This window comes from Sebastes fasciatus, chromosome 5 (genome assembly GCF_043250625.1).
Source record: "Sebastes fasciatus isolate fSebFas1 chromosome 5, fSebFas1.pri, whole genome shotgun sequence".
Lineage (NCBI taxonomy): Eukaryota > Metazoa > Chordata > Actinopteri > Perciformes > Sebastidae > Sebastes > Sebastes fasciatus.
Window position 1 is genome coordinate 5,695,504 of NC_133799.1, and position 26,781 is coordinate 5,722,284.

Below are 26,781 nucleotides of genomic sequence, written 5' to 3' on the forward strand. Positions count from 1 at the left end.
AGAACTCATAAAGCTTTGGCAGATTTCTTTGCTTCAGCTGCAACAGACTTGTGTTCAAGGAGGGAAACCTCATCAAAATGTTGTTGATGCTGGTTCATAAAGACTTTGAAAGAGATTGTAATGACCACAGACAATCAGATATCACCTTTGGTTATGCAAGGGGAACCCTTGATGTCACTGAGGGTTCAGTTCAAGCTTCAAACGTCTTTACTAAGAGCGCCCCTCAGTGGAAGGTTTTTGTTATGACGCACAATCAGTTCAGATTTCCTAAATGGAAAAGAGCCAAGGCTGCAAAGATTCAGTGTGACATTTTCAGTGTTCATATCCTGTGTCTCCAGAGTGCTTTCCTCGTTGAGGTGACGAAGCCTCTTTAGATCATCACGGGACGCTAAAATGCTCCACTGAAACCAGACTCAAGCTCCGTTAGAGGCATTCAATCAATAATCACACATCCTGTCTTGCTTGTTTCTTTGTAGCTGTGATCAGGCAGGTTCATCTATATTTTAAGAAACATTGGAGCTGTGAAAACTGTATCAGTCTTAACTCTGTATGAGAACACAGGTTGTTCTGAGTTTTGAAAAGAATTTCCAGCAGGTTTTTGGTTCAGAAAGGTATTTTTTTTCCAAATGCTACCAGCTGCTTTTTATGTGTCTGTGTAGCTGCTTTGTTTTCATCATTAGATTAGACTTTGCGTCTTGCTTTTTTTTTTTTTTTGTCAAAGTTACATTATTGTTGTGTGGTAATGCAGTTTTAAAGCTTGGGTTGATTTCAAAAGTCTGCTTGTTTGGTGCATTCATGTGCTGTTGTACAGATCTGACACATTTTCATCACATTCTTAATGCATTTTGTTTGTCTTGGAGTTTGATTTCCCCGACAAGGACGGTAGTAAACGCAGTGCTATTCAGGGGCTGACTCCCAATCAGCACCTCTGAGTCTCTTGTGGTTGGCTTGCTCGCTATGTGTTATAACTTTCAAGTGTTTCACCTTGAATTATTGCTGCTTTTACTCCCACCAGAGTCGTAGCTAAAGAAACCTGACGAGATCCAGAGTGTCTTGCATGGAAAATTGACTCAAACTCCTGTTCACATGTTGCCGACATGGAAATTCTGCTGGAACATTTACGGGTTAAGGTGCATGTGGGGTTTTAGGGGCTTTTGACTGAACTTCACCACTGACTTTCCCTCCATCAGAGGGACTGTGGACAAGGAAAATAACAAGATGCCTTCTGCTGTGACAATTGTTGTATGAATTAACCTGTATTACAAAGATTCATTAAATAATGGCTTTTTAGGGCTATGAATTATACCATGTTCATAATGTTTTTTCGCTCTTTCTTTGCTTTTTTTTGTGGATATGCTGTAGCAACCGCCGGCACACAGATTTACATTTAGAGCAGATTTATTAATATAGCGATAATGATGATTTAATAATGTGATTATTTTACGGTAGCATGTGATGTGCGTGTGGGCTTCATGTGTCTTCAAGATAATTTCAGAACTGAAACAAGGCTCTTGTCTCTTACAACTTCTCAGGAAAATCTACCTCTACCTCCAGTTTGATGCATTTGACCCAGTTACAGTTTAGTGGGTACACAAAGAGGGCGTGAGAGTGGGCACCAGGGTCTGAAATTTGAACTCTCAGCAGATATATTTATCACCCTGGTAGGTGACTGAGAAGTTTATTTTGGACTCTGGTTCGTCTTCCTCCGCCTCTCTGTTTCTCTCTCTGTGTTACAGCTTCGTAACGCTTCTGCTGTTTAGTTTATTTGAGCATCAACAGGGAACCTCCAGCTTAACAGCTAACTACTACTCAGTACTACAACAAGTACTGCTTCTAGTACCACTGTTAGTACTAAGAGTCATTTTTCAGTCTGTTCTATTAATGTGTGCTTATTCCTCCTTTTTCTATAAATGATTACTTTTTTTTAATGAATGGGATGTCTCCTGGTAACCACGGTAACAGTGAAGTGGCGGTGGATAATGCAACTGTTTTTTTTTTTGTTTTCTTTGTTTTTGAAGGGTGAAGAGCTATTCTTGCCTATTTACTCAATATGTGTTTGTGTGAATACTTTTATTTTGAATCTGAAATTAATAAAATATCATCTTTCTTAAATGTCAACAGTTTTTGATGTTTTTTTATGTATCCTAGGATAATTATATGAGATATGTTCCTTCATTTTTAATTGGTTAACTGTCTAATTGAAATGTTAAAAGCTCCACATCAGCCTTTAAACTAATTATTTTAGTTAACAGGCTACAACTTTTTACAGCCTCTTCTGCATAATGAGAGGTTCAATTTTACTGTGAATCCAGAAGTATATATTTACCTTTTTAATTGTCTTATAGCTTTATTTATTTAAAAGTACAATATTTGCCTCAGAATTGTAGTATAGAGTAAAAGTATAAAATGCAAACACTCAAATAAATTTAATAAATAAGTAGGACTACAGTATTTGAGCAAATTTAGTTAGCTTCTTTCCACCACTTTTTAAAGAACCCTCTGGCAGAGGTGGAAGAAGTATTCAGATCTTTTACTTCAGTAAAATTTGTAATACTACAGTGTAGAAATACTGTTACAAGTAAAAGTTCTGCATTCAAAACTTAACTTCAGTAAAAGTATAAAAGTATCCACATTGAAATATACTTAAAGTACCAAAAGTTAATAATATATATGATATCATTGTATTATAATTGTTGATAAATGGGATAACGTGACTGGCGTCTCACGTTAACGCTGTTAGCTCTCTGAAGCACCGCCCAATAGCAGTGTCCGCGGTGATGAACCCATCGCACCCCGGCAGATTCAAACACACTGGTTAAATGATGATGGTGAGAGGGGCGGAGCTAAACTCTACTCTAACACTGAAGCGGAGACTGACGGAGGAGAAAACGAGCAACATAAACGGAACTGAAAGCGATTAGCTAGCTTCATCACAGCGGAGGACGTCGTGTTGTCGATGTTTATACGTCTAACTTAAAGAAGACAACATGAGACTCAGGTCTCAAACCGTTACGTGTTGCCCGGAGACGCCGACGACCAACCGCCGACGGTCCAGCAAAGCGACGCCGAGACCAACCGACTCACCGGAGACAGAGAAGCCTCCTAAAACCACGGTAACCACGGTAACCTGCCACCTTTCGATTAGTTTATTAGTTATCCACCTTGTAATAACAGCCTCACACATATTGGTGGTACAAAATGTATGTAAGTTAATGTAAATCACCGGGTTTAGTAGTATAAGTAGCCTCTGATGCTAACGGTGATTAGCAATGCTAGTCAGTGCTCTAATAACAAAACGGTCAAGACCTATAGAAGGAGGATGAGTCACGGCTTATGGGGGGGGGTTTGGTGTACTACGCATGCGCAGTGTAACTCAATTTCGGCGAGTGCAGGCCAGACGTTACTGCGCATGTGTAAAACCCCTTTGATATGACGTGTGTCCCAGCCTCCTTTCCATAGGCCTTGAAAACGGTGGACTGTGTTGCTAACTTTAGCCAGCAGCATCTGGACGATACGTGAATCTGGCTTTATTCATGTTAACTAACCACTTCTCATTCTTGGTTTACAAGCACCCCGAAACTGCTAGCGTCAGATAACAGAGAAGGGGGGTGATTATATGTATATACAATACTGTATATACTGCTCCTATTTTATACTTCCTTCTTTTTAAATGGTTCATATTTTGTTACGCTTTATTTTTTAACTGTTAGCTGATGCGTCTTGTTTTTTGCACTATCCCCTTTGCTGCTGTACACTGCAAATGTCCCCACTGCGGGACTAATAAAGGAATATCTTATCTTATCTCATAGTTACTCTGTTGCTAGTTTATTTGGTACACCAAGTTAAAAGCTAACTCAGCTCAACAGCAGTCCTGTAGTTATAAGCCCAACTCCATGCAGGTCATTACCTCCGCCAAGGCCAGAGAGGATGGAGGATCGATACACTATCAGACATCATAATATCACGATACTCATGTTTATAGATATTTTCTTAAACCCCTACTGTTTTAGAGAGATATTCCTTTATTAGTACAGCAGCAAAGGGGATAGTGCAAAAAACAGGAAGCATCAGCTAACACAGGAAAACAAAAGCTAAACAAAGTGTAACAAAATATGAACCATTTAAATAGAAGGAAGTATAAAAATAGGAGCAGTATATACAGTATTGACAATAAACAGACTATTAACAAAATTGCCCAAGTGGAAAATGATATTGCACAGTGAGAATGAATGAATGAATGAATGAATGAATGAATGAAATTCTACCTGAAAATATCAGGTATTTGTCAGTTTTTGGTGTGTAAGTGGAAGTGGACTACTGGGAGCAGTGCTGGTTGTGGAGTCTGACAGCTGCAGGAAGGAAGGACCTGCAATAGCGCTCCTTCACACACTTTGGGTGGAGCAGCCTGTCGCTGAAGGAGCTCTGCAGTGCTGAGATGGTGTCCTGCATGGGGTGGGAGTCATTCTCCATCATGGATGATAGCTTAGCCATCATCCTCCTCTCTCCCACCACCTCCACTGGGTCCAGGGGGCATCCCAGGACAGAGCTGGCCTTCCTGATCACTCTGTCTAGTCTCTTCCTGTCCGCAGCCGAGATGCTGCTACCCCAGCAGACCAACTGCTGATTATAATGATCATTGTGTGTGGTGCTGTTCGAGTTGTGTTGCACTATAGAGGTGTTTTTGTTTATAATCTAACGTTACCAAACTATGATGGACCAAATCTTATCATTATTTAATGTGTTTTTTGTAACAGAATTTTATACGCCAGTGAAATGTCACCTTTTATTTTCGTTTTGATGGTGTGTTTTTTATCCGCATCAGACAATCATTGTACACATACTCCTCTAATTTGAGGAGCAGAATGCAGTGGACAAAGCAATCCAGTCATATTCAGCACTTGGCTACAAATCCTTCAGTGGATGCTTCAAGTCCACAAGACATAGAAATCACCAGGCCTTAGTGAAGCTTTTACATACAGTTCAGAACAGCAGCTCTTTGACGTGGTGTCTGAAAGGGAATTGATGCTACAGCAGAGGATTAAACAGTCCAGTTGCGTGCTTGAGGGTCCCAGTAAAAGTAGGTCACCAGGCCACATGCATGCAGACTGTTTACACACAGGACTCCAGCAATGTATGCTTGCCCTCTTGAGTCATTTGGTTTATGGCTAACATATGGGCATATCCTTTGTTGGGACTGTTGCAGAATTAAAGAAAAAAAGTTTAGTTTATTTGTGAAGGGACAGTGCAAACGAATAAATACATATGGTATTTAAAAAAATGACAGAATTAGCCAAAAGGCTATTTTTCATCTGTTGTCCCTGCAAGGGAGCAAGTAAAATAAAACAGATATGCATGATCATTTAAACTCTGAAATGGATCTGCTTCGTCTTAGTTAAGCCTTTTGTCTGTTTGTGTCTGTTTTGCATTTGAATAATAGCATAATCATGTAGTATTCATGTTGTTGTTTGTCTGTTTCAAAGGCTCAGGCTTTATGCACAATGTTGCACATTTCCCATGCAACTTGGAACACTTATTGGGGTAGCTGTAATATTCCTGCTTCTTTAAAGAGTATTATGGTATTTTTGGTGTATGTTTTTCACTTCAGTTACACAGAATTGCCTGAATAGACTGCTACAGGAATGAGTCCTAAAACCCAGAAACGAGTTAGCACTTCCGGTTCCCTCGTCTGGAAGTCAGTGGGTTTTTTGAATTCGTTTTTAGTTAGATGCCTGAAATAAGGTCAGTGGTTAACACAAGCTTAAGAGATTTTAAAGTTTTGTTCTACGACATAAAATACATCAACAAATACCCCACTTGTGAATTTTGAAGCCTTTATGTGTCTAACTAAACATACTCTAGTGTAGTCATCACGCTGACTCCTCCGCCTTTACAGCCTTGTTGTGTATACGCGTGCTGATAGCTTTTTACTTCTGGCGACAAAAATACGTCATCCCTGCAGCACTCTATGTGAAGACTCCAGAGGACGCCATTGGGCATTACTGTGCTTGTTAAAAGACCTCTTATATTCGTGGTGGTGTTTGGTATTTTGGTCTGAACACATTTAGACAATCACACTTCTAGTTTCCATCAATGACTCTTTTTTTTTTTTACTGTGTAGGATGAAGAGACTTTGGATAATGACAGCCACCACTCAGATGACGAAATTCCCACAATGACGAGGCGCCCACTGCCTCGTGGCCGGCCAAGGAAGAGAGCCATCGCTGTTGCTGACAGAGAAACAGGTATGCTTGGCAGCTTCCACTTCTTCTCAAGGATGCTTTAAAACAAATATATTAACATTTTGTTTTTTCTGAATATCAATTCCTTACGCTGTCCACTGTTGTTGTTTTTGTGTTTTCTGACTGGTCGTCTCTAGATTTGGCTTTCAAGACTCCAATCAGGCCCATCCTGCACCATGAGCGCATACTGTCAGAGATCGACCCAGCGTCTCCTCGCAATACAACAGCCAGAAACATCTACTCGCCCATCGTGCGTTTCCTCACACCCACCAAAGAGAGTGAGTACAGCTACTGTCACTGCAATTCTCTCTTCTATATAGGGGTGGATGTAGCACCTTAAACAGACTTTACTTATATGAATGCAAGACCTCAAAAAGTCATAAACAACCTCCCCATATTTTATTTAATTTTGTGTTGTGGGACAGTAAGAATGTACTCGTCACCATCACCGCTTTACCGTTCACTTTGGGAGACGTCCAGTCATTCTTTTGAAGATTGTTTTCTTTTCTTATGATGGAAGTGTCTGGTGGAGAAAACTCACTTACCGACCACATTATAAATGTGCCAGTGTTTTTCTGGTGGCTTGTGGTAAATTCCCACCCCGGGTGCATCAAATAGAAAGAACATTAATGTGGTGAGCGGACAGTTGGTATTTATTTTACTGGTAGAGGGCTCAGTGTCCTGTTCCAGTGTGAGTCATTGCTATTCCCTTCTGAAAAAGTCAGAAACTGTTGACACTGTAAACAGCTTTGGTAAATGAGTCTCGCTGTTTTGGTTTGTGCATTATGTGATAGGCTCCTATAGCTTTCATGTTGTGGTCCGGCACAGCTACAAAATTTGAAGAAAAATAAACTATGTACTTAGCTGGGATTTTTGTCTGCTTTGGTCGTCCTTTGATAATATTACGTTTTGTCAATAACAATAAAGCGCCCATTAACATTGAGAACAGACGGGAAACAAAGTACTTCAGAGCTTTCCATCATTAATACAATTAATACGGATAGTTTATCAAATATGGCAAATGACTGCTGGAAGTAAGTATTAAGATTTCGTGGTTGCTCTGAGATGAATAGACTTGTGTTGTTTAATGTTTATACATCTTTTTGTTTTTTCTGTCCAGATGTGAAGCGTGCTGACAGCAGTGTGGTGATGAGCCCAGAACAAGGTGTGTTTGGTTTTGGCTCTGTTGACCTTCTGGCTGGAGAAGAGGAGGATGACACCTTCAATCCGTAAGTATAAAGCCTCTTTCAGACATATTTTACCTTAATCTGACGGTAATTTAACAACCCTACGCCCCTACTGGATGTCTTTATATAAGGGCTGTCAATCAATTAAAATATTTAATCAAGATTAATTGCATGACTGTCCATAGTTAATAGTGATTAATCACACATTTTTATCTTTTCAAAATGTACCTTAAAGGCAGATTTGATCAAGTATTTAATAGTCTTATTAACATGGGAGTGGACAAACATGTTTTCTTTATGCAAATGTATGTATATATTTATTATTGGAAATCAATGAACAACACAAATGACGACAAATATTGTCCAGAAACCCTCACAGGTACTGGATTTACTGTAAAGGTCTGCGATGGATTTGAATGACATTTTTTGGTGGGGTGGGGTATGGCACATTTTGGTGGCAATCCGGATCATGGTCCGGATTCAGGAATTTTTTTAAGAATTCCGATCAGCCTGTGCATTAAGACCACAAGGTATAATACATGCGCAGTGTAACTGATGACGCGTTGATGACGCATGACCCCGCCTTCTTCCTTCTGAGAGCAGAGAGATACATGTGTGGATGTGTGATGAGACTCCGAGGTGCGGCGGCAGCTGCTGGCCGTCCGCGGTGAGAAAGAAAAATGCGGTAGATGACGGGATGAGAGACGACGTAGTGTAATGTTATACAAACATAACAAGGCTGCTGCATGAGAGAGGCATCCGCCGATGCGTTACACGGAAACACACCGTGTTAATAATAAGCCGACCACCTCACTGTACCGCCAGCTGTGAGCTGTGATCTGTTTTTAAAGTCAGGCACCTTGTTCTTTCTATTTCTGAGAGCATTGTTTTCTTTTCCAGCTTCACGTTCATCAAGAACATACCGTCGCAGTCTCAGCATTCCCTACCCCAACTCAGAGATATTCCCCCCAAGACCAGGAGCACCCCAGAGGCCACGCTGGTGGTCGACCTGGTGAGTTCAATCCTCTGGAGCTTCCTGCCTCACACGTGGGCACAACAAAGTCAGATACATGAAGATCCAACGTGGAACTTCGACTTTGACAGATTAATCTTAACTCAAAGTCCACTTATTACTTATACTTTTTTTTCTGAGCTTCTCTTCTTGCTAAAGGTATGGATAATTATTGTGAGTGGCAACCTTGGGTTGGCAGAATGTAGTTGTATGATGCAGCTGTTGAGATGCTGGTATGAATGACAAAGAGCCTACATTTATTAAGACATGATGATCAAGACTGCAGTGATATAAAGATGGAGCAAAGTTGGAAGGATCCCAAATGAGCCAACAGCAAGAGAAACCTGCACCAACTGTGGCCGAGCAGGTCTCTCCAGAGTCTTGGTGTCTTTGCCAAATAGTCGGTTCTTGTCTGTACTTGTGTTCTTGTGAATCATCATCAGTCTCAGCCAAAATACCGCTCCAATCCAAAGTCAACATCGAACCAAGTACAGTCCAAATGACTGGGGGTGTTCTTGCTCTGCCGGTTTAATCAAGGATATTTTGGAAGCTGACTTGTGCGGCTGCTATGCCACTTGATTAGATTTCGATTATGTGGCCGATGTTTCCAAATAATGCCTACTTGGAAATTTGCTCCAACGTTTTTGGAAATGTGTGGACATTTTGGCAGCTAGCAGCCCAGCTCCTGGTCAAACAGTCTAATGTTGGCAATCCCTTTCCTAATTTACAGCCGGCTCTGTGTAATTGTCTCTATAGTGTCTTCTTATATGATATTTTGGAAAATAAATTCTGGTCTCAGAGATGAAATAATATTTGTTGCTGCCACATTAGTTTGTCTTAACGTAAATGTTCATGTTTAGGATTTTTTGGACTTTACAACAGCGCTGCCTCTGTGGACTTTGTATGTACAGATACACCTTATTTCAATTGATGTATCTAAATAGAAATGCACAGAGGCAGTAGTGGCATATATATCCAATTTAATTTTTTGATATATATTACACATTACAGAATTGAAAAAAGTCTGTTAGTGCACTGTTGAGTTGAGATTATTTTGACTCTACAGTAATCACCAGAGCCGAGTTTAGCCGATGCTGTTGTCGTCCCGTTTGCAAATTGATTGTTCTGCACCTCAGGAGTCTGGATGTAATAGACTCACTATAGCTGCATGTTGTTTTCCTGAGCTAGATTCAAACACAGTGGTTGTTTTTGTCTTTCCCCATCTGTCTTAAATCTTGCCTTTGGTTCAGATGTTCTTATTTGCTATTGCTTAATTCAGAGAGATGTTATGGAGAACAACATATTACTCTGTCACACTGAGACAGGAGTATGAGTTAAAAAAGGGCTTTATTTGGCGAGATAACTTGTGTTAACCAGTAAGGATGTAACTTGGAGTTGATTATGGCGGGTCAAACTAGCAGTTTATTTCTCTATGTGGCTAGTTAAAGCAGAGACAGTGCACCATCAACATGGCACCCATAACCAGAGCAGTCTTGGGTTGGGATGGGTATCGTTAGGATTTTATCATATACTACTATTTTTATCAATACTCTTGTATGTTCTTTCCCATTACTAAATAATTACTTTTTAATATATTATTATATACATAATTTATTTATATTGTAATATAACTAAATATTGTTTCTAGAGCAGCAACCGTAGTGTTTATAACAGCAAAGTCACTATATAAACTCAATCAAATCTCAGTGGAAAAAATCCCATCCCATTGGTGCCCATCCCCAGTCTTATGTTTTAATACAGCAATAAATAAAGTCACATTGATCCATGTCCTTCCAGGAGGAGACCCTGATGTTCAGCTCTCTGAATGTGATCGAGGGAGCAGAGTACACCTTCCACTCAGCTTTCCAGGACCATCAGTACAAGGTGACCACTCGCTGCACATTTTTTAATCTGAGGCACACTGGGCAGATGAAGGACGAATCACTTCAGTGTGTTTGTCCTCTTCAGTGAGGGATGACAGGAGATATGAGGAAATCTAGACTTAATGTGGAGAAATACCAGAACTAATAATAACACACTGGTGGGACATTGTGGCGAGCAATCAACCACCATGTTGTCTCTTATTTCATTCAGTACTCAGTGATTAAATGTGGTTTAGCATGTTAAGCCCATTAACATCCAACTGTTTGTTTCAGTGCTGCAGTAAATTGCAAGAAAAGACAATTTTCTAAATTCAGATTAAGTGAACTGCGTTTGACAGTTTTAGATAAATGAATGTATAAATTTGTTATCTAGTTTTGTCATCCTTTCTGCTCTCCTGTTATCAACAGGTGTACATGATCCTACGACCACATGTCAAAGAGTTTCTGCAGTCCATGGCAAAAATCTATGAGGTAGGAGTTCACGAGTTACTCTGATATAAAATGAAATTGTCTGGTTGTTTATTGGTGCAGTTGGCTCTAGACAAGTGTTGTCTTTAATTTAATTAATCTGAACCAAATTATTTCCACCTTTTTTATCTTATTTTTCTTTGTATATGAAAATAAATGAGAACTAAATGTAGTTTTTCGAGGCGTCCTGATGCCCGTTGAGTTCTGGTTTGTGTGAAATCGGTTCCAGCTGCTGTTTATGTTCTCTTCCAGCTGTTTGTTTACACATGTGCAAAGAAGGAATATGCCGAGAAGATACTGGACATCCTGGACCCGCAGAGAAAGCTGTTTCGGTATGTCTCCGTAAGATCTGCTTCCACTTGTGTTTCATAAACTCTTTGCTCAACCGCAGTGACGTGCACTCTGTCAGGTTTATCAGACTCAGCCGGTGAGTGTTAGCCTGCTGCTGACCCGTCAGTGACCAGCACACTGACGTCTGGAGCCACTCGGAAATGTTGCATGGTTTGTTTGTGGTCGGATCATCAGTTGGTCACTCTGTGATGTTCTCGTTTAGCAGTGTGAGGGATTTAGCTGACTGTTAACCCAGAGTGACAATGAGTGCAGACGTGTTCGTGCCGTATGGTGAGGACAGTAGAGATTAGTTTTCCTTTTGGCTTCAGGTGGTTAATGTCACACAGAAGGCATGTGAAGATGAACAGATAACTGACTGAAAACCGACATCAGAGTCAATGAAAATTCAACATGAAATTCAGAAAAGGCGTTGATGTGTTCAACATCCCCACACTGAAAGAAATGTCGGACTACTGTCTACAATGCTATCTGTCTCAGGAAATATTCCTCAAACCTTCCTACTCAATTTAAAGTGTCTATATTCCATCTCACTGAGATCACTCTGCAGCTCCCTTCGGCTTTTCAGAGTTTATAGCAAGTTTCAACTCAATGTTTAGCTGTCCGGCCCACAACTTTACTGTTTTGGTTCACTATCAGCGCTCGCATAGCATCATTTTTGGTCGCAGCAGGCATGTGTTTTCAGTGAAAAAGCTCTAAAAATCTACTGTACACAACTTGCACAGCAGCAGACAGACACAGTTAGCGACTAGCTGGTGAACCAAGTGGAGCATTTAGCAGCTAAAGAGCCAGAGCTAAAAGAGAGAATAATGGACTTACATTCATCAGGTGAACACAAACACGACTCCACTCATTTTTCTCTCTTACTACTGTTTGTGCAAACAAACAAGCTTTCCATAAGTTGTCAAAAATAAACAACATTTTGTCTCTTATAGACATCGTCTGTATCAGGACGACTGCGCCTGCGTTCTCGGCCACTACATCAAAGATCTCAGCATTCTCGGGAGGGATCTCGCCAAGACGGTGGTTCTGGACAACGCTCCCCACACATACCCGTACCACGTAAGCGCTGTGATTTTAAAATCGAATACTGTTATTTTCTGGTGGTATTCTACAGTTTTGTTATTATCAGCAAGTCAACCAAAATCAACAGTGTGTTAGTCCGTATCTCAGTTCCTCCTTCAGCCCACTGGTTCCTACTGTAGATAAATACATAGTTTTGTTGGCAATAAGAAAAATATAGAATACCGTCAGACTTATCTTTTAATAACATAAAAATATTATTGATGTTTTGTTTGTCAGACGTGAAAGTCCTCCATATCAGTTCTCTGACGATGGTGTAATCTTGCAACTGCACAGTGAAAACAAATACAAGACCATTTTTATTCATTTAAGTTTTTGTTGTTTTTGCAGCTGATGAACACGATTCCCATCGAGAGCTGGTCCGGGGCGCCGGAGGACCGAGAACTCCAGAAGCTCGTCCCCTACATGGAGAAAATGTCTGCAGCGGTATGTCTGTCATTTTATCAGCTTCTATGATCATTGCAGATTACACGTAGGCATCAGATTGTAGATTTCTGCCTCTGTTTCTTTTTAATGATATGAACACTTTGAGCCACCAAAGTTAGACATTTTCAGATCCGATGAATATGGGGGATTTAAGTAAAGTTTTGTAATTATTACAATACACTGGATCAGTATCGGCAATGTTGACCGTATTTAGCAGATCGTGTATCGGGCACAATGTGACTGAGCTGTATTAAATAGAGGGGTTTTTGTTGATGTCAGTTGCCATGTTTCCATCGCAGGAACTTTCCCTCGAAACTAGGAACCTTTTGAGGAACTGATTTTGTTGCGACCGCAGGGACCAGGGTCTAAATTCAGTTCGGGGGACATGTTATGGGTCCTTTTTACCCCCCAAAAAGGCCCTGGTTAGGGGGGCGGGGTGGTGTAGTATTTCTGAAAGTGCCAGAACTTTCATGGTGGAGTTTGTAAGGATGACCGTTGATGGTAAAACACACACACACACAGTAACGCTGCTTCAACAGCGTCAACTCTTATACTGCTTCATTCATAAACAAGGAAATACTCTAGTATCGATTTAGGACGAGGGGAGAACATTTTTCTTTTGTTAGATAACATTGAAAGTAAAGCTAGGCTCTGCTGTCGGCTTCCCGACTCATTAAAAAAAAATAAAAGAGGGAGAGAAATAGAGAGACCACGAAGGTGAGCGGTAACATCAGAAGAGAGAGACGTAGCGCGGCGGTGCTGTGAATGAGAGAAAGAAAAGTTATTTTGGGAACCACTGCATTACATCCAACGTGCATCAGCAACTAAAAGTCCCAGAAACTTTTGGTGGCAACCCAGCTGCACCACTTACCCTCATTCAGCCACAGCGAGCCACCGACTCCGTTCTTAATGCCACAGCAACCGCTGGCCTCTAGGTTTACAGATTATTAGAGCGGCGACAATCACCCATCAATTAATCAACTACTTGTTGCAGCTCCAACATATAGACCAAGCGATTAATTGAGAAATGAATGTGCATATTAATGGATAATAAAAGTAATCATTGGTTGCAGCCCTATGGGTTTAAGAATGTGAAGAAAGACAGCACTGGTATCAGGTCGGTAATCATATTAGAAAACTTCCAAAACTGGAATGTTGGAATCAATATCAGGAGAGAAAACGTTGGATCCCTAAAATGTACTTAAATATCCAAAGTATTTTCAGTGTTAAAGAATTGATCCATTAATATGTAGAAGTGTTTAACAGTAACATCCGACTTGTTTCAGCGCTGTGTGAGGACTATTGTTTGAAGTGTGAACCAGATTGTTTTTGTACATCAGTTTTATTCTTGTTTCAGTCGGTTGTGAATCAAACAGCTGGTTATCTGCAGCAACATCTGCTGTCTGTCCTCCCCGGTTCCATCATCCAGTTTGAATATCTGCTGTTTTTTCAGGAGGATTTTCGGGAGGTGCTGAAGAAGAGGAAGGATCACTTCCACAGGCTGCTGTCAGAGGACTAACAGGACCCTCCCACACCACCCCTCCTTTCACAGCCCGTGTTTGCTTTCCCTATGCTTTGGCTAAAAGCAGAATCCAGTTGGAACTAGCTAACCTTTGTGGCGGACCTGCTCTCCCTCCTCCCTCCTCTCTGATGACTTTAAAGGACGGCACATCGGTATTTCAAACATGCTGCTGGTCGTTTGTCACTGAAACCGTTTCTCCTGAGACTCATTCCACAGGGCGGCAAACTGCTGCCTGGTGTTTCTGTATATTTACCAGACAAAACTTGAAATATGATGTTAATAGTTGTGATTTTTCTTTTATTTATTGATTATATTACTAATCACCTGCGGTAATCTGTATATTTTAGATATGCTTTTTTGTATGCAATAAAAATCACCCTGATAATAAATAGGAAAATAAAGCACTTCTCTCACTCATACTGGCTTCACCTTCAGTTCTGTAAGATGATATTTGATTTAATACTAAATGTTGTACGTCTCTCAACATGAGCATTTCATCGTGAAAGCTGCCTCATAATGATGAAGAGGAGGAGGAGGAGGAAGTTAAAGCTGTGATTATTATCAGTGAGGTAGCAGTGATGCAGCAGAATAAAATCTAATTTATGTCATCTTGTCACGGTTTGAAATTATGAAATAATACGTTTTCCACTGGACTGATCCGGGTCGACATCCTGTCTGCTGGTGTGTTTCATCAAAGTCAGAGACTGATGTCAGGTATTTGTTATGGTTTTATCTTTTGGACATCTTCCCTCGGTTTTCAGCTGAGTTTCTGTGATGTCACAGCAGCAGTAGTTTTTTTTAATTTATTTTCTAAAAAAAAAAAATGCTGTTCCTGCCTCTGAACAAATAAAACTCATCACTTCCTGTGCAGCAGGAAAGAGCCACCAGAGCGTCGGGCCTTAGAGGAGCAAATGGAAGATGTGTGAACTAGGTGGGATCACTTTCAGAGGTAGATTAAAGCTCAATGTTGTATTAAAACAGAAATATTGAACTTTATTTTGTGTATTTTGACACCTGACGGGGATCTAAAGTTGCCATCTCTGACAGATTTCCTAAAAGCAGCTTAATAAAATGAAACAACGATTGTATTTATTGATGAGGGAAAAAAAATAATCAGAAAAATGAACCGCTCAAGTTTTAGAAGTATAATATAGAAATGACTAAACAAAAATATATTTAACAGTTTAGGATTTTTATATTAATATTATAGTGATGCCAAAGAAGATGAAATGCCATGAACAGACTATTTCTTCAATATTGAATCATTTAGACTAAAATTGAGTATATGATGACCTGTTCAGATAGCATTTACTGCAGTCCAAAACACAAATATACATAAGATACAGTGATAGAGAAAATCAGCAAACTTCCCATTTAAGAGTCTTTAATCAGCTTATATTTAGCATTATGCCTTTAAAACTTTAAATTACTGACTTAAAAGATTAAACAGCTATTAAAATAGTCGATTGACTAATCATTTCAGACCTAAAACAGACACAAAATCATTGTAGGAATTATTAAGTAAAGCACATTACAATCAATATAAACTCAGTTTTATCACTGGTCATTATAGGAATATACTGCCTTATAATTATCTGTCTAACCAGTAATTAATAATACTACATCAGTGCTAAAGAAAACAAAGGTACCATATGCTTATGTATTTTTTTTTACTGTAGATAAAAACATCTTGTAGTTCATTATAATGATATAAACACAGGACTTAAAGTAATTATACAGTAGTACTGTACACACTACCATCCTGTGTCTGAGTATTAGAGGAGAGCTGAGGTTTAGTTTGAGTCTAAATGTTTACTGTCTTGTTTAGTTAAACTGGTGTTCGTGAAGGATGTGATTGTTAATGTTGAATGTGGAGGTAAACTGAGAGAAAGTGCCTCCTCCTCCTCTTCCTCCTCCTCAGGCTGCTTTATTTGCTCCATATGGTGTTGGACATGGTACCCAGGAAAGAAAAAACTGGTTTGTGGGCGGAGGAAAATCCTAGTATTTTGTCCGTGCTGAAATTTGATTCAGAAGTTCGGGATCCTGGTAGACAAAAAGCAAACGGAGGGGGAGGGAAGAAGAAGAAGAAGGATAGGTTTCTCTTTTTTGTTGTACTGCGAGAAGAGTAAACTCACCAAATCCTCTGCAACCTTCGACTAAAGTAAGTCCACTTCTACATGTCCTTTCTCATGCTTCTAACTGAAAATAAACGGGCATTTCATGGAGCTATATTAATGCACACTTGTGTGGGAAATGTGTCTGCTGACTGCTGTAATTGCTGCTGAATGGCCTCATAATATAAAGTTTCATTGCTGCTATCTGAGAAAGACTTGTGTGTCCTTTTACGCGCACATTCACGAGAGCGCGTTTGATTTATTTCTCACCAAATTAGGCATTTCCTGCAGCCCCTAAGCTAAACCATACACGACCACACTTCACTGGCTTTGTGGAAGAGGAATTGTAAAAAAAAAAAGAAGAAAGAAATTGTTGCTGAGCAGCAAGAGAGATGTCCTTTTTGTTTTTTTCCAGTAAGAGCACATTGCCTCCTATACGCGCGTTTCCACATCCACCTCCGATAAGCAGCCAGATTTATCTCCCTCCGAGTCCCAATGTGAAGCTCTATACATGGTAAAGTCCACATTTGTTTGGAGAAACATCCCCACCGCAGGTTTTGCGTACCGATTGTGCGCCACAGTTGGATGTGCGCCAAAACCATCCAGCAGAAAACGCTCCAAACTCAATGTGCAGATGTGCAGATGTTTAATGAAAACCTCTGGAGTTCAGCATGCAGCTCCAACAACAAAGGCGCGTGATTTACTGCTGTTTTACACACGCTTTTGTCCAAATCATCTTACTATAAGTGTATTTTACGCGTTATATCTCTAGTAAGAAGTGACCGAAAAAGTAACCAATAGTGGTTAAAGAAGTTTTACTTCAGTAAAAGCTGCAATATTATAAAATAATCCATTATAAGTCCTGCATTCAAATTTTACTCAATGCACATTATTATTGGCAACAAAATGTTTTTGGTTTTTTTCAAGGTTGTTTTCATATATGCAATTTACAGTTCGTAAATACAATAGTTTATAAAGCAATTTTTAAGTAGATGAGCTTATAGACAAACTCATTAAGTTACGTTAGAGAAAACAACTTCAACATTCAAAATTGAAATAAAATTAAGAAAATAAATAATAATAATAATAATAATAATAATAATAATAATAATGATAAAAAGAAAGAATAGAGTTAAAAAACAAAACAAACAATAATAATACAAAAATACAAGAGTAATAATAAATTAAATCAACAAATAATTTAAAAGAAAATTAAAAAGGGGGAAGGGAGGGGAGGGAGGAGTGCAAAATATAGTAATATCATTTACAACTAAATGTATTTTAAGTATAAAAAGTAAAAGTACTTATGCGGCATGTCAACTGTCAGTGTTGTATTATTATTATATTATTTTGTGTTGTAGTTGGTCGAGATGAAGCTACTTCTAACTGTACTGTACAGTACTGTTGAGTAATACTGCATCATATTTTATTAACTGATCACATGTTTATTCATCTACAGCTGTTTGATAAATCTAGTTGAGTAAGAAGTACAATATTTAATACAGTTGAAGTATAAAGTAGCAAGTAAACTTAAGTACAGCACTTGAGTAAATGTACTTAGTTACTCTCCACTACTGGTAACCACATCCTTTCACGATAATATTTTTTACATTAACTTTCACTGTATTGTCCCTGTAAGTGATATAATCCTACAGAAACTTGTTTTTTTCTAAATTTGCTATTTTCTTTTGAAATACTACCTACTTTCACTTCCTTATGCCTATAAACATCCTCTAAATTAGTTAAATATTGGATATATTAACCTCTCCAGGTCTCTAAAACTATTAAAAATAAGTGAAATCCTGGATACTTTGACCTCTTTAGGCTTTTAAAAATCCTTAAAATCCTGGAAGACAAAGATCACTGCTCACAACCACATGACGACCACAATGAGGTCATAAGATGAGATACGATGTCACAAGCCATAAAGGTTGGGAACCACTGTGCTAAAGTATCGCTCCATCATAAAGCTGCATGCAGGTTCATAGCTGCAGATTTTAGAAATACTGAGGTCATGAATTTAAGGAATTATATTCTGGTGGAGAGATCCGGGTATCGAACCTCGATAGGAATCAACCGAATTCAAGTAGGAATCAAAAGCTTGGTCAGAGGCATGGCTTTAAAGCAGGAATTACTATTCTACCTTTACCCCATATTGAATATAAGCAAAGCTTTTTATTTAACGCAGATTCATTTAACAGTTTGATACATTTTCTTAAAGAAATAGTTCAACATTTTGGAAAATACACTTATTTGCTTTCTTACTAAAAGTAAGATGAGAAGACTAATACCACTCTCCTCTTCTCATTTAACTCTTGGAAAGAAAACGCCCCAAACTTAACTATTTTACAGACACTCCTACTGATTTTAGGGCTGTGTATTAGCATAGAACGTGGTGATACGGTACGTATCGTGATACTAGGGTTACATTTCAATATTTTGCAATATATTGCGCTACTTTAGGCCAGGAGATATATTGCAACACCACCATATGCATAAAATCTGAGTAAAATAATGTTAGCGGTACGCCTTTACGCTACTACCTGTCTCAGATTAAGAGACATTAAGAGTCAAATGGCTGAACATGGTTTACAACACTGTTATTTAGCGGCGGGGGTTTAAACACAACACAAAATGAACCTTTATCTGTCGCAAATCTTTGCATAACTATGAATTAAAATCGATGCAGTGTATTTGAGAATCGATACAGTATCACAAAACATAATATCACATCAATATTTTCTTACACTCCTGATTGATATCTAACCTTAGTTCTTCCAATACTTAAGTCAACTGTAAGTATATTGAGTCTAAACACACTAGAATGAGTCTGCACCACCCACCATGAATACGTTTTTTCATTGTTGAACGTAAACTCTCTGCAGGCTGTTAAATCCTCCAGATTCTTAGGAATAAATTCAGAGGTCATGACCTCAGTGTCTTGGCTGCACGATCAAAAGTTTCAATCTTCTATATTTGGTATCTTTTGGATACAGGACTAGAAATAGGTATTCCAGTCTGTTCTTACTTAGAGCTGTTACTCAGTCCTATTTCATGTTATTCCTAAGAGTTAAACACGTGTTGATTTGTGTGAAAACGTTTCAAGAAAACTTAAATGACAACAATTCAAACCTGCGGAGGCAGCTTCACCTCGCAGAGGAAGATAAACTCTGACTTCCTGTCAGTGCTGATTATCGTACAACCACAGACACATCAACACTGATTTCCTTTATTCCCTTAAAAAAGCCCCTTTCCTCACATGACCAGTTTGGCATCATCGCTCCACACAAAGTCCCAGTAAAGTTTTGGTTTTAAGGGTTCATACTGGGCTAATTTAGAGGATAAATGTTGCCTTTGTTAGTAAAAAGTGGTAAAATGAATATTTTTAAAACAGCAGTTACAAAGTGCTGTACAGGTAGAAGAAAGGAGAGTCAAAATCTGACAATATCTAAAAACAACTCTCAACTCTTCTTAACTTTTTTGTTGTTTCCAAAGCTTTTTAAATGATGTTCAATATTCTGTGAGGGTTTATGATGATGTGGCATCTTTGTGCACAAGTGCCACCAGATGCTTTGAAGAAAGATGAAACGCCGTGGGTTGCTTTTTAAAGACACTCGGAGGAGGATGGAGGCGGTTTTTCTGCCCTGTGTGTCCCTGGTTTGGTGTTTTTAACTGTTTTTTGTCCTCTCAGGCTGTGTGACTATGAGCACCTCGGGGCTTCAGGCCACTAACCGGCAGAATGTGAAGGAGCTCGACAGCATGAAGGAGTCCATCAGCGACATCATCAACCAGCTCCAGGACATCGACCCGACCCGGCTCTCCTTCTCCCCCTTCCTGGACCTGGACACTCAGATCTCCTTGGCGCCGGTGTCAGACAGCCCCGAGTCCTCGGTGGAGGAGCTGCACTCGTCCTCCCACTCCGTCTCCGACTCCCAGCGCTCCCTTGAACCGCCACCAGCAAACATTCAGCCGAGGAGTGAGTTATTACTGTTGTTTTTTTACTGTCTGTCTGACGTTGCTGCAGGATTTGAGGGGAGGCAGATTAACAAAAGCGGATGATTGAGTCCAGACTGAATCCAAAGAGAGTTGAGACAGAGTGATTAAAGCAGAGCAGTTAATAAACAGAGTTCTTTAAGGTTTAGCTGATGTGTGGATCCACCTGCAGGAGCTCTGGACTAAATCAACATCCATGATTTTTATATATGTTTTTATACAGGTTGAAATGTGTTGTTTGTAGTGCTGGTGAGGAAACAACAAAAGCACTGTGAGGTGGGGAAAAAGACATGTTTTTAACTTTTGATTTTGTTTTAATTGGTAATAAATTGAGTCCATTACAGTTAAATTCAGGTATTTAACCATTCACTTTGGAAACAGGCAGGTTTAATTGTCTCCCTGAAGAGGAAGAGCTTTGTTTTCTTATATGATTTAGGTTAGATTGAAGATGCTCATTATATAATGATTTAAGGACTCCACTTTTTAGTAAAATGTCCTACATGAGTTCTTCTGGACAGTTGTTTATATATATATATATATATATATATATATATATATATAACATCTGTGTTTTAGGAAAGGAGCCTTTGTTTGTGGGAGATTTTATTTGTCAACAGGAGACACAGTTCTTTGTTTGTTGTATGTCCAATCCAATCCAAATTTATTTATAAAGCACATTTAAAAGTACACCAAAGTGTTGTACAATTAAACATAAAAACATAAAAACAACATAATAAAACACCAAGACCAATTTAAAACCAACAGGACATCAAAATAATAAAAGTGTTAAAACCAATACGAAAGGAAAAAGGATTAAAAAAGGCTACTCTCGTGCCGAGCAAAAAGCCATGGAATAAAAGTGCATATGTTAAAAGTTCTGTTCTTGTCTGACAAACATTTCACCACTGCAACAGCAGTTACTGTGTCTAATAAAGGGCAGGTATATATCACAATAAATAATGTAACAGGTTTTTTGGTAAATCAAAACAGATAGGAGACAAAGTCTAGGTGAGTGTAGGGTATAGGTGAATGTTTGGATGTTGATAAGATCACCTGCAGTAACGATGGAAACACCTTTGTAAAGGTTGAGAGAACATCTGTAGATTTCTACAACAACACCAGATGCTTGATAGAAAGTGAATAATTTAATATGATTATACTTATTAAAAACTAAAGATGAATCTGGATCAGTTTAACAAAATACCCAAAGCTGGATTATCAACCGGCCCGGGGCCCAGATCCCCAGAGACAGAGTTTTAAAGGGTATTTGAGTAATTGCAAATTTCATCTAGGAATTTGCACCACTGAAGTACAGTTTTCTACAAAGGTGCATCATGACTTTATCTTGTGGTGCTGTGTTGAAGAGGGTCTAGTTACAGGACTGTAGTTATGTCCGTTTGTATTGTGTTCATGTGGTGCATATGTTCAGTCAAATCATCCAAACTAGGGCTGTCACCATATCAGATTTTCACACGGCCAAAAGAATTCACGACAAGGATTTTAATGTGATATCAATAGAAAACTTGAGAAAGAAATATATATATTAACGCTATCAGTCAAATTCATCTTTAACTTTGTTTATTGTGCGTTTTGTCTATTTTTTAGCAAATTAATTAAACGCAAAATACAAGTATAGGGAGTGGAGAAAGAGTCTGTAACCATAACTGTGATTTAAGAGGTGCTGGATTATTTACATGATATTATCATACGTGTATTATTAACATGACATTAATATTTAATTTTTAAATCTCATTTATCGTCAATACCGATATATTTCGACACCCGTAATCCAAACTAATTGACACAAAGAGAACTTATGATAATGTTGTAAGTAGGGCTGTCAATCAATTAAAATAGTTAATCGTGATTAATCGCAAATTAATCAGACATTTTTTATCTGTTCAAAATGTCCCTTAAAGAGAGATTTGTCAAGTATTTAATACATAGGAGAAATATGCTTGCTTATGCAAATGAATGTATATATTTATTATTGGAAATCAATTAACAACACAAAACAATGACAAATATTGTCCAGAAACCCTCACAGGTACTGCATTAGCATAAAACAATATGCTCAAATCATAACATGGCAAACTGCAGCCCAACAGGCAACAACAGCTGTTAAGTGTTTCAGTGTGCTGACTTGACTATGACTTGCCCTAAACTGAATGTGATTATCATAAAGTGGGCATGTCTGTAAAGGGGAGACTCGTGGGTACCCATAGAACACATTTACATTCACTTATCTTTAGGTCAGAGGTCAAGGGACCCCTTTGAAAATGGCCATATTCCTGCATAGGCGTACTTGTTTGTTTCTGTGTAACTGTGGGAACGTGGAGGAGGGTACAAACACACAGAGAGTGGGAGGTGGAGTCAATAGGGGCCCAACAGCAGTCTGTGGCCCCGAGGCCTCCTAATAGGTTAATCCCGCCATGTGCCCCAGTATAGGAGTGATTGATGAGTGTGAGTCTGCAGCTGATTGCTCTCAGTATCTGGTTTAGGGTTGTGATTTAAACTGTGCTCTGGTTTTAACAGGCTCTGCTCCCTGCCACCAGCAGCCCAGCGACGACCTCCCAGTGGAGCCACGAGCGGATCAGACGGAGGAGGGGGAGCTGCTGGATCAAACTCTTTCCAGTCCGATCATCACAGCGCACAATTTGGACGACGCCACGGAAAACTGCATCAGCTATCCAACCCCGGCCTCTCAGGGAGACATTCCCAACGGCACAGACACACCGAGATGGAGTCCAGAGTCCACCAATGTGGACTGCACCGTGGATGAGGGTCGGCTTCTGATAGGCCCACCACCGGAGAGCGTGGAGCTGACTGTGTGGAGCTCAGAGGGGCGGGGAGAGACTTGCGAGGCTGCGGGGGAGGCTTCAGATCGGGGACAATGCTGCTGCCGCTGCTGCCAGTGTAAATGCTGTCAGAGCGGCCGAGTTCCCGCTTTCCTCTCAGTCCTGGCCTCTCTTCTGTGTGCAGCTGGCCTCCTCTATGCACTCTATTTCTACGTCCCCATTAAACCCCCCGACTGCCCCGACACAGTCAGCCGCATCGTTTTCACCCTCTGCTGCTGCGTGGTGGCAGCCGTCCCCATCCTGCTCGGTACGCTTCAACACAACACCTGCACACTGACGTTGAAAAAGAGTTTTGCGAGCGCCACAAATGAAAGATAAAGATTAAGAGAGGATTTGGTTTGTCTGGCCGCCTCGTCTCGGAATGTTTCAACGTCTCCTGTCCCCTTTAATTTCATGCGCTTTCAACCTCAGCGCAGCAGACGTCTCCCCGGGCCTCTGCAGAGAAGCATAATTTCCTTCTCCTGCACATAGCTTTAAATGGAAACTACAATAAGAGGTTGGCTCCGTCTCTCGTCTCCCAGGCTGTGGCCTAATTGTTTCAGAATATTTTAATCACTTTCCAACCTGGGCGAGCAGAAACGAGAGGGCTGGTGGCAAAGACATCCAAACCAAAGCCTGTCAAGACCATTTTCCTCTCACCTATTTGTCAAGCTGATGACAGTGAGGAGTATTTGCATGTAGGCCCTTCTGCTGGCAGTTGCTGTATTCAAATGAAGATATTCTAATGACAAAGTGTGCTGTCAGACGAGATCAAGTGCAGCTAGGAGTTGTTTGTGGAAAGATGGCCAAGATTCAAGATGCTAACTTGACTTATTGCTCTTTCATCCCTCGCAGCGATGCTCATGGGCGCGGTGTGCCAGTTCTGCACGGCCTCCTTCAGTCTGCAGGAGTCGTTTCCCAGGAGACGGGCGGTGCACCAGCTGTTTGTCACGGCGTCCTTGGAACAGTTACTCCTCTACGTCCTCAACCTCCTCGTTATGGCCGCTTTACTGCCTGAAGACCAGCTGAAGTTGGTGCCTATACTGGTCAGCATGTTCGTCTTTGGAAGGTGAGGCTCAAATGTGGACCACAGGGTTGTTTGAAGAAGGAAACTGGTCCAGGATTTAACTGTTTTATTCTGGTTTAAAGGAGACCAAATATGCTTTTTCCATTTCCTTTAGCATTTTATATAGGTTTTTGTGCATGTAAAAGGTCTGCAAAGTTACAAAGCCCAAAGTCCACACCAAAGGGAGTTACTCTCCCCCACAGAAACACTGCTCCTGAACTGCCTGAAATGTCTTGATTGAAGTCCCGCCTTTTCTTCCGTAATGTGGTGATGTCACCAAGTAACACATTTGCATAAGTGGGCCAGCTGACCAATCAGAGCAGTCTGAGCTTTTTTATAGAATTAAAATATATGATTTTTCTAAATGTCCCTCATGACTGTTTCTCTACAAACTCGTGTTGACAGATTGACAAAATCATGCAATGGATAAATGGTGACAGCTTGTTGTCCTTCATCCTCAAATCCACTGGCTTTTTTTGCTGTTAATGCATAATTAATCTAACTATGTTTAAAGAGGACCTATTATGCTTATTTTCAGGTGCATACTTGTATTTTGGGTTTCTCTTAGAACATGTTTACATGCTTTAATGTTCAAAAAACACTTTATTTTTCTCATACCGGCTGTGCTGCAGCAGCTCTTTTCACCCTCTGTCTGAAACGCTCCGTTTGAGCTCCTGTCCTCTACTATATTATGTAGTTTAGCATGTTAGCATGCTAACATTTGCTAATTAGCACTAAACACATAGTACAGCTGAGGATGACGGGGACGTCGTTAGTTACTTATTTTGTTCATAAACGAGAGATGAGGAAAAATTGGGGCATGAATAAAATTATTATAATTCATCCAGAGAGAGACACGAACGTCTGAACCAAATTTCATGGTAGTTTAGACCATGAAATTTGGTTGAGACGTTTAGTCAAATATTAAATTAATCACCATTAATTAGATTAATTGGTTTGAGTAATGTTTTCAGAAAACAAAGTCTAAATTCTCCGATTCCAGCTTCTTAAATGTGAATATTTTCAGTTTCTTTACTCCTCTATGACAGTAAACTGAATATCTTTGAATTGTGGGCAAAACAAGACATTTGAGGACATCATCTTGGGCTTTGGGAAACACTGATCGACATTTTTCACCATTTTCTGACATTTTATAGATCAAATAACTAATCGATTAATCCAGAAAATAATCAACAGATTAAACAATGACAATAAAAAAAACATTAGTTGTAGCCGTGTGGCAGTTCATCCAATAGTTGTTGAGACATTTCATTCAAAACCACAAATGTTACTTGTACTTTAATGGAGTAATTTTACATTGTTGTATAGGTACTTTCACATAAAAACGTTTTCTGAATACTTCTTTCACCACTGCTGAAGTAGTTTACCTCTATGAAACACTGTCAGGGAGGTTGTGAGTGTTTATCAGTGAAGGTTGAACTTGATCTGACTTCCTGTTTGGTGTTTAATCCTCTACAGGCTTGTTTACTGGGTCAGCCTGAACGTGTGCAGCTCCTGGAGAGGCTTCGGCTCCGGCCTGACCGTCTTCCCGCTCCTCGCCATGGTGACTCTCAATCTGTTCCTCATGTACACCCTGCATCTCAAAGAGCCACTTTTTGTCTCTCAGGACGTCCTCTATAATCAGGTCACCCCCTCTTCCTGGTCAGGGGAGACATCACAGAGCCCGAGTGGCAAACCAGACATCCTACCCACAGACATCCTGGTCGCTCAGTGAGGAGGCGAGCTGCGCTTTCTTCTTCCAGAGGAGGAGATCTGTTCCCAAAATAGGCCATTCCTGTGGTCTGCAGTTCAGCACAGCAACACACGCTGCCACCACTATAACCTCCAAGTCTGATGGCTTAACTTGTGTTTTTGCTCCTCCTATACAGGACTCTTTTTTTATGTGGATTCATGCTTATTATCTGAAATGCAAGAGCTCTCTCCCCGCTAGTGTCGGAGGACGCCTTTGAACAATGCTGTACTTTTAAAACATTTGTCTTTTTAAGCTGTTCCAGTTCCTATATTTAATGTTTTGAACTCTACGTACTTAAAAGCTCTGCTTTATATATGGCTGAATTTGGTTTGACCTAAAAAACCACAAGCAAATCAACTGCAGTTGTTAGACTTTTTTTTATTATTTTAACTTTAAGTTTGTACATGATAAAGACAGAATAAAAGCAATTTGTATAAACGTCTTTTCATCTTTTCCAGCCAGCTTTCAGTTCCCTCGCTGACTTTGAACAGTTTGACAGAGCAGTTTATTCCTGGAGAAACTGCAGTGTGTGTTTTCAGTGCTGGGACTGTCATTATGTGATAACATGCTCTCCATGTCCTCTGGTTGCTCTCCATCTCCACCCTGCTGGCGTCCTCACACTGCTGCTGATGCTGCTGCTGCTGCTGCTCGCTCGGTTTGTGGTGCAAAATGAGGCCAAAACAAAAACAGGATGCTGGAGATGACTGCTCTTACTTCTTTGGAGATGAAAGAGCTTTCCAAATTACTTTAATTAAAGGCGACTCATTTGACAGTTGTCAGCCTCAAATGCTAAGTGCCAGGCGATGGTCCACGACCGAAACGTTGTGTCTCTAATAAACTCAGCGCTTTT

General features: G+C 39.9%; 2 protein-coding genes across 3 annotated transcripts; both read left to right on the top strand.

Annotated features, from left to right (window-relative positions):
- Positions 1–2,808: 2,808 nt before the first annotated feature.
- Positions 2,809–14,585, top strand: ctdspl3 (CTD (carboxy-terminal domain, RNA polymerase II, polypeptide A) small phosphatase like 3). 2 transcript variants are annotated; one of them, XM_074634681.1, is made up of 11 exons: positions 2,809–3,122; positions 6,119–6,242; positions 6,377–6,517; positions 7,360–7,468; positions 8,327–8,438; positions 10,236–10,322; positions 10,730–10,792; positions 11,042–11,121; positions 12,073–12,199; positions 12,551–12,646; positions 14,100–14,585. In XM_074634681.1, exons 1-11 carry the CDS (start codon positions 2,988–2,990, stop codon positions 14,163–14,165), a joined length of 1,140 nt encoding a protein of 379 aa, XP_074490782.1. In that variant the 5' UTR covers positions 2,809–2,987; the 3' UTR covers positions 14,166–14,585. The 2 variants fall into 2 exon arrangements, with proteins under 2 accessions (XP_074490782.1, XP_074490784.1); XM_074634683.1 differs by having other exon boundaries at positions 2,809–3,113.
- Positions 14,586–16,169: 1,584 nt separating this feature from the next.
- Positions 16,170–26,369, top strand: LOC141767416 (uncharacterized). The gene is made up of 5 exons (XM_074634684.1): positions 16,170–16,329; positions 19,974–20,258; positions 22,811–23,380; positions 23,968–24,181; positions 25,658–26,369. Exons 2-5 carry the CDS (start codon positions 19,985–19,987, stop codon positions 25,911–25,913), a joined length of 1,314 nt encoding a protein of 437 aa, XP_074490785.1. The 5' UTR covers positions 16,170–16,329; positions 19,974–19,984; the 3' UTR covers positions 25,914–26,369.
- The last annotated feature ends 412 nt before the right edge of the window (positions 26,370–26,781 follow it).